The sequence below is a fragment of the Silurus aristotelis genome (assembly GCF_946808225.1).
Source record: "Silurus aristotelis genome assembly, chromosome: 10".
In the NCBI taxonomy this organism is placed as follows: Eukaryota; Metazoa; Chordata; class Actinopteri; order Siluriformes; family Siluridae; genus Silurus; species Silurus aristotelis.
Genome location: NC_139583.1, coordinates 4,788,742 through 4,797,226, shown reverse-complemented (window position 1 = coordinate 4,797,226; position 8,485 = coordinate 4,788,742). Strand labels below are relative to the sequence as shown.

At 35.9% G+C, this 8,485-nt stretch overlaps 1 protein-coding gene across 1 annotated transcript in view; it reads right to left on the bottom strand.

Moving 5' to 3' along the window:
- Positions 1-5,655, bottom strand: part of cplx3b (complexin 3b) — a 10,402-nt gene extending 4,747 nt beyond the window's left edge. The window contains exon 1 of the mRNA XM_083552529.1: positions 5,190-5,655. Within this exon, the coding sequence (XP_083408655.1) occupies positions 5,190-5,347 (158 nt within the window). The 5' untranslated portion in view covers positions 5,348-5,655. The remainder of the gene's footprint in view (positions 1-5,189) is intronic.
- Between the last annotated feature and the right edge of the window lie 2,830 nt (positions 5,656-8,485).

Sequence of the window (8,485 nt, the reverse complement as noted above, 5' to 3'; positions counted from 1 at the left end):
GTTTATATGGTTAGGAAATCAATAACGTTACTGGTAAAATCATTAGTACAAAGTAAACTGGATGCATCTATTATAACACAAATTATTGTAAAAACCTTTTTGGCACTATAATAGCAAAACAACTATTGACTGTCCTGGAGAAATTATTTTGTCTTTCCAGTTTATAGTGTTAAAAGCTAATAATCATCTAGCCAAGATATATTGATAATGATTGATGATGAAGATGATTGATGATGGTCATGGCAGTACTCCAGGAGACCTCCAGAGGGCAGACATGAAACAGGAAATAGAGTCAACAGCAGCCCTTATGTTTATATTGAAAAATAGCTCTTTAAATTGTTGTATCATTGCTTTTAAATACTTACTTATTTAGTTATTTAATTGTGTTTATGTGTATCTGTATTTATGTAAAAAATATATTCACAATTATATTAATTATTATTTATCTATTTGTATCAAATATTTCATATTACATCATTTCTCACTACTTTTCACTAATTTCTTCACTCATATTATTACAAAATTCACAAAAAGTGACTTTTCTTTTCACTTTATTTTGTGAATTTCTTAATTTTTTTCCTACAATTTCTGCTTGTTTCCCGATGCATATTTTTTTTTAATTCGAATGTTTTTTTGAGCCTTTTTCCTACGTAAACGTTTATAAAAGGAGTTTAATATTTTTACTTACCATAATAAAATTCTTCATGGAAAAGAAACTTTCTCTCAAAACATTTCTTTATTGATTTTAAATCCATAAAGCGCAGACATGACTGGAGCAAATATACTTTCCCATAGATTTCTGCTAAACACCACAAAGAATATTTATAACCCTGACCCCTGACTTTGAAAATATTATTACACTGAATACATTTAAACACACTGTTGATCCAGTACAGTGGAAAGCTTTCCTAATTCTTTAAATCATCTGCATTTCTGAACCTAAAGTTTGATCTTTATAGGAACAATATAAAATCAAATTCTACATTTAGTCCCAATTTGCCCTTATAATTCCCTCCACTTTTCTTGGTAGATGTTCCACCATATTTTGAAGTGTGCTTGTGGAGATTTTTGCTCATTCAGACAGAAGTGTGTTAGTAAAATTAGGTGCTGATGTAGGTGATGTGAGGAGGCCTTGGGTGCAGTCAACGTTCCAGTTCATCCCAAAGGTGTTCAATAGGGTTTAGATCAAAGCCCTTAAGCAGGAGATCTTCCACTCTAACACATGCAGAGCAGATCTTCATTGAGTCTGCTTTGTGCACTGAGGCATTGTCATGCTGGAACAGGTTTGGGTCTCCTAGTTTAAGTGCATTCCACTGCACCCAAAGACATCCTATAAAATGATGTGCCTCCAACTTTGCGATAACAGTTTGGGAAAGAACCACATATGGCTGGAAAAGTCAGGTGACCCAATACTTTTGGCAATATAGTGTATATAATGGGCAATCAGCATCACATGTACAAACACAAACCAGCTCCTTAACCCATAACACGAGTGTTGCTGACTAAAGTTCATGTAACACCTGCACTGGCTGATCTATGATTAATGTTCATAATTCATCTCCTGATATACACACAGGAGGCTGAGCTGGACCGTGCAGGACCAAGTGGCTCTTAATCAGAACCGTCATACACATGACCCTGTGATAGCCGAGCCTGGCTGACTGTTCTGATAAAAAAAAAAGAAAAAAAAAAACCCCAAACACATTCAGGACCTGAAGAAAATTACAGCATGGAGGTGCTGCACCTAAAGCTAGTCAGTTTTGCTTTTTATATCATATACGGTTTTCCTGGAAAGAGTATCTTCACTTGTTTGGTAGAAGGTGTGAATCTGTTTCCAGCAGCTCAATCTGAGCCACACTGTGACTTTAATGGAAAGTTGTGATGCATGTTAAATCCATATAGAGTAAACCCAGCACTGGAATTAAGGTGCAGGGTGGGAGGCACAGGCTGTTTGGATTTGGATTAACTCAACAGGGGTAAGTGTTTGGATTTGGTCAGACCCTCGTGAGGTGGCTGTTTGGATGTGAGCAGACTCTGCTGAGGAACTTTCAGTATTAAGCAAAGTATCTGTTTAGATTTGTAGCTGGTTAGGTTTTGATGGTTTCCACATAAGAAATATTTTGGATTTGAACAAACCCAGATGAGGTAAATGTTGAGCTGTTGAGAATTAGACAGATTCAAGTGGGGTAAATGCTTGGATTTAAACAAACTCAGATGAGGTAGCTGCTGTGATTTGGATGGATTCCTGTTAGGTAGATGTTTGGGTTTGAATAAAGTCAAATGAAGTACAGTATATTTATGATGTAAAGGTTTAGATTTGAACAGACTCATGAGATAAATGATTGGATTTGAACAGACTCATGAGGTAAATGTTTGGATTTGGACAGACTCATAAGAGAAATGTTTGGATTTGGACGGACTCATAAGAGAAATGTTTGGATTTGGACAGACTCATAAGAGAAATGTTTGGATTTAGACAGACTTATAAGAGAAATGTTTGGATTTGGACGGACTCATAAGAGAAATGTTTGGATTTGGACAGACTTATAAGAGAAATGTTTGGATTTAGACAGACTTATAAGAGAAATGTTTGGATTTGGACGGACTCATAAGAGAAATGTTTGGATTTGGACAGACTCATAAGAGAAATGTTTGGATTTGGACAGACTAATAAGAGAAATGTTTGGATTTGGACAGACTTATAAGAGAAATTTTTGAATTTGGACGGACTCATAAGAGAAATGTTTGGATTTGGACAGATTTATAAGAGAAATGTTTGGATTTGGACGGACTCATAAGAGAAATGTTTGGATTTGGACAGACTCATAAGAGAAATGTTTGGATTTGGACAGACTCATAAGAGAAATGTTTGGATTTGGACAGACTCATACAAAATTTTTTTGGATTTGAACAGACTCATGAGGTAAATGTTTATATTTGGACAGACTCATAAAATAAATGGATTTGTACAAAATCATAAGATACATTTTTGGATTTGAACAAACATATGAGGTGAATGTTTGGATCTGGAAAGACTCATAAGATAAATGTTTGGATTTGGACAGACTCATAAGATAAATGTTTGTATTTGGACAGACTCATAAGATAAATGTTTGTATTTGGACAGACTCATAAGATAAATGTTTGGATTTGGAGACTTATGAGGTAAATGTTTATATTTGAACAGACTCAGATAAAGCAGATGTTGAGATTTAAACAGAATCAAATATGGCACACGTTTGTATGTGAACAGACTCAGATACGGTAGCTATTTTGTTTCAGATCCTCTCAGAATTAGCTGTATGGAGAGAGACACATTTAGACATGAGTGTAGCAGCCACTGGGATTTAAAGAAACCCAGGAGAGGAAGAAGAGACACAGGCAATAGAGCTTGGATTTTGATGAAACCTTGGACATACCTGAGAGGGTAGTCACATGGACAGATTCGGAAGAGGTAGACAATTTGATCTATATAAGCTTGCATGAGGTATTGGGGTATGAAGGCACTCCCTATTTTGTCACCAGGTGCATTCTCTATCTCACCACCCCGTGGGCCGTCCAGGACAACCTGTGCTTTAAGCAAGTATTAATAAGCTCATGCATAACAAAGCAGAAAAATGATGAAGTGCCATATGGCTGCAGCGCCATCACGTCTCGCTGTGTGGAAAACCGACTCTGATAAAGTTTAAAGTGAACTAAAAGGAATTATAAAAAAAACTGTCATAGCTGATGCAGAGTGCAATTTAAGCCTTTTTTTTTAATAACTTTAACACCTGGTGTTTGGGAGTGGAGCCATGATAAATCATAATGAGAACCATGTCAAGCATCGTTAACACAAATTACTTCCTGGATTTTTTTTTCTAAGTACTCGATGGAGATTACTGTATGAATAAATACTTTTTACTAAATGGAGAATCACAGGAACGCAGTAAATAGTGAAGATTGGAAACACCTTCAGGTCCAGGAGAACAGAAATTCCGTTCTCATGTTCTGGATGGTGTCTATATTGTACAAAATATAAACGATGAACACGATTGGTCATTTAACAGCATGTTTCATGCTTCATCAACTTCTGAAATAAGGGCTTTTTCTACTCTGTGGAAAAAGGCAGGACAATTTTGTGTTTGGTGCACTTTATGAGGTTGAAAAGAAAAACTATGGAGGGAAATTATTTTTTTTGTTTTGTTTATATATATATATATATATATATATATATATATATATATATATATATATATATATATATAATTATGACTAAAGATATTGCATGGGATTCTCTGGAGTCTCAAAACGGTCAACAATACAAAATGAAACCCTGGATTTTTCTTTTTATTTGCTCGTAGTGAGACAGCAGACACCTGAGAGTGTTCTTTATGTAGGTATTTATTTATTTATTTATTTGGTTATACTACAAAATTTATAAATTATTATTATTCATTTTTTGCATACTTCTTTTTTTTCAATATACAATTCCCACTTGTGGTTTCATCAAATCTGCATCTGTATTTCTTTTCTTTTTTTTTCTCTTTTATGTATAAACGGTGTACCTGTAGTGTACAATGAAATATACAATGAAATATACGTTTACACCTTCGCCATTGGAACACAATATAAAACATTTTCAAGGAAGTAGTTTCTAAGTACGCTCATACATAGTATTTATTGACAATGCATCTACGATGTTTTTTTCATTATATAATCATATGACCAAAAGAATGTTGACACCACCCATATGTAGTGCTTCTCCAAGAATGTCTTTGTACGCTACAATTTCCTAGCACAACTAAAAAAAGCTATATCACCATGCACAAAGCAAGCTCTGTGAAGACATTGTGTGTTAGTGTAGGAGTGGGAGATCCTGCACAAACGCTGACCTTCTCAAGCCATTGTTTATTCTTTCAAAGCTGAATAAACACAAATTAAGTGGAAAGCCTTCTCAGAATAATAAAAGAAGTGTGGATGGTATTATAAGAGGAAATAAATCTGGAATGAGATGTTCAGTATGAGCGTTATGGTTAGTGGTCCATAAACCTGTGGTGTAATTTCCCCCCAAAATTTAATCCCAATCTAAAAGATTTTTTTTTTTTTTTTTTTTTTTTTTTTACATTTTATACTGCATTCTGAGATTGATGTGTAGATCTGATCCTGGAGATTTGTACTCATTGTGAAGAAAGTGTGTGTTTTCTTACTTTTCCTCCTCCAGCTGTTGTTGGTATTGCTCATACTCCTCTTCTGTCATGCCTTTGGCTCCAGCATCGCCTTTTTCTCCATCCGATTTCTCCTCCTTTAATCCTCCAGTCAGGTCCTTCAGCTGTCCACCGATCATGTGCTTCACCATGAAAGCCATCGTGCCCTCTTTTTTTTCACGGATCCACACAAGTTCTCCAAAATCAACAACTTCTAAAATAAATATTAATATATCTCTAAAAGGAAAAAAAAGAATATCCGAGAATGTACAATTATTTATTATGCCCTATGATGGAGCGATACCAGGTACCGTCTCTCTCTCTCTCTCTCTCTCTCTCTCTCTCTCTCTCTCTCTCTCTCTCTCTCTCTCTCTCTCTCCGTCTCTGTCCCTCTCGATCGAGCGCGCGCGTGGAGCGAAATAAAGGCGCATCCGAGTCCACGAGTTTTCTCCGCTCACTCCGACCAATCAGATTCACGCCCAGTGCGCTCGCGTGCAAGACTCGTCCAATCAAAATCATCACATCTAGCACCTTTTTTTTTTTTTCTTCTGCCCTTCTCAGCTGGGGTCAAAGGATCCTGAAGAACCTCATGAAGATCATACACACACACACACACACACACACACACACACACACACACACACACACACACACACACATGTTATCCTTTACTATACTGTTATCATTTATGCTTTAAATTATTATAAAATTCAGCATTAGCATAATAATAATACTGATTGTAAGAATGCAACACAACACCAATGCATTGCAGTAGTGCTGATTTATGGCAGACTAAAGACTAGGATTAAAGCACCGCTGCATCACTGGCTGTTGGTAGAGCTAAAATGACTGATGCAGAAATTGCCTTACATTGCTCTGAAGAGAAAATTCTGAAATGGGAATTAAATCATTTTCAACTGCTTTAAAGCAACAAACATGTTGGTATTTTCTAGCCAGCTGACTGTGATAGCCAGTTTCTAGCCAGCTGACCTGCAAAAAGTTAAAAAACACCAAACCTTTTCTGATTTTTGAGAGACATGAATGTTCCTTTTGGCAGAAACGCACAATAATTGTTCAGTGAATGACTGGAAGAAAGTTTAGTCAACAGATGAGTTCAAATGTGACATTTTTGGCTGTAACAGAAGAACTTCTATAAAACAGAAAATAGGAGAGAAGATAATAGAAGACTGCTTCACCCACATATCCAAACACGGAGATGGAAGCCTAATGGTTTGGGGTTGGTATGGAGCAGGGAAGGTTATTTCGGTTGAAAGGAATACTGAACCAACATGGCTACCGTTCCATACTTCAACACCATGCAATTTCATAAGAACTGCTGAACCAGCTTCACATTACAATAAGACAATAAGCCTAATTGTATGTCCAAACTCTGTAAGCATTATTTAGAGAGCAAAGAGTTATCTGGAGTTTTATCTATCATGGACTGACCTGCCCAGTCACTGCACCTAAATCCTATTGAACTGCTATGGGATGAACTGGATCACAAGAAAGAAGTCTTCATCTTCAAACTTTAGCAATTATTATTTCTGAAAGATTGGAGAAATGAACTGTTGAGAGTGTTTATAGAGTGTTATTCGTGCATAGGATATATATATATATATATATATATATATATATATATATATATATATATATATATATATATATATATATATATATATATATATATATATATATATATATATGGTTTATATATAATAATTAAATATAATTTATAAATATTAAATATAATTCTGACTATACAGTGTGTTGTTTTGAAGACTATATGTATATATGATATGTATATATGTAGTCCTCAAAACAACACACTGTATAGTCAGAATTATATTTAACAAGCAAATAAATTAGACTATGGATTGATCTAAAGGAAATACAACACTACTTATCACTAAATACGAAAGGGTACGTCTTTCTGTAAACACTGCGAGCTGCGATGTTGATTTTAATGCCAACTGAAAATTGAGATGCGTTTGTTTTTGTTGTATTTTTCTGGTCAGAACTCAAAAATTCAGTTACTTTTGTTACAAAATAAACATTTTACAATGCAAAAAATTACTATAAGATAATTATAAACATTAAACTGCTTAAGTTGTTCAGGGTGAATGCTTCCTTGTATTAGCTGATTACATGTTTCTTGTCAATTCTTTAATTACAGCTTTGAAATGGACTGGAATAAGTGACCACTACCAGAGTTTGGTCTGAGCCGAGCCACAAGCTACATGCTATTTTATTCTTCAGCTTTCAATTTAACAGTTAGACACAAAAAAAGGAGGAATATAACAATGCAGGACACATTTCAGGGTGGTAAAAATAACTCCTTTAATACATCATCAGGTCATTCATTCATTTCCTTTCACAATATAACACAATATGTTTCATTCCTTCAATGTTTTGTTGTCCCTGTTACTGAGGTCCAGTCTATCTACCCTGTGAGTAGTGGTCACTCATGTAACGTAGATGATGCGCAGTTGTGAGTCATGATGGCAAGCGTCAACGAAGCCATGCTGGAAAACTGTAATGAATGGGGTCTGGTTCAGGATGTGATGAGCGCACTGCGCTTGCCACAAAGCGTCTCGCAGCTGTTTTTGTGCCTCCCACATCAGACTGACGCTTAAATTGCAGCCACGGCATGTTGAGATAAAGCCGGAGGAGATAGCTGTAGTCTACAAACTAAACGTCTCTCATTACGGAGAAATACCACGCTGTCTGCAGTGTGTAGGACTTCAGTGAGGAAGGAGGAGATGTGTGCTTGCAGAGAAAATAAAATGTCACAGACAGCCAAGCATATGTAGAGCTGTGAAAGTCTCTAACACCCCCACATTCCCACCCACACACACACACACACACACACACACACACACACACACACACACACACACACACACACACACACACACACACACACACACATTTTTTTATTTTAGATCGCAATATTACAACTCAGGTGGTGAATTTCAGCTCTTTCAGCTCACCTGCTGTATGAATCCAGTGTAGTGATGGTTATTCTGGCACTGTGGGAGAAACATAAGTGAGCCATATTATTTTATTTATATTTAACAGTACAACATGACATCCAAAAAGTAACAACAGACACCAGGTAAGAGTTCATATAGTCACATTAATACACAACTACCAACAAATAATTGTGCATACAGCAACCTGGGTTTAAATTCTTTGCATCAATGCCATGATTGTGTGCCTGTAACTTGATGTCACATCCTGAAAAAAAGCTGGCTAGAACATGTGCCCCTGTATATACAATGTGGCCTAAAGTATTG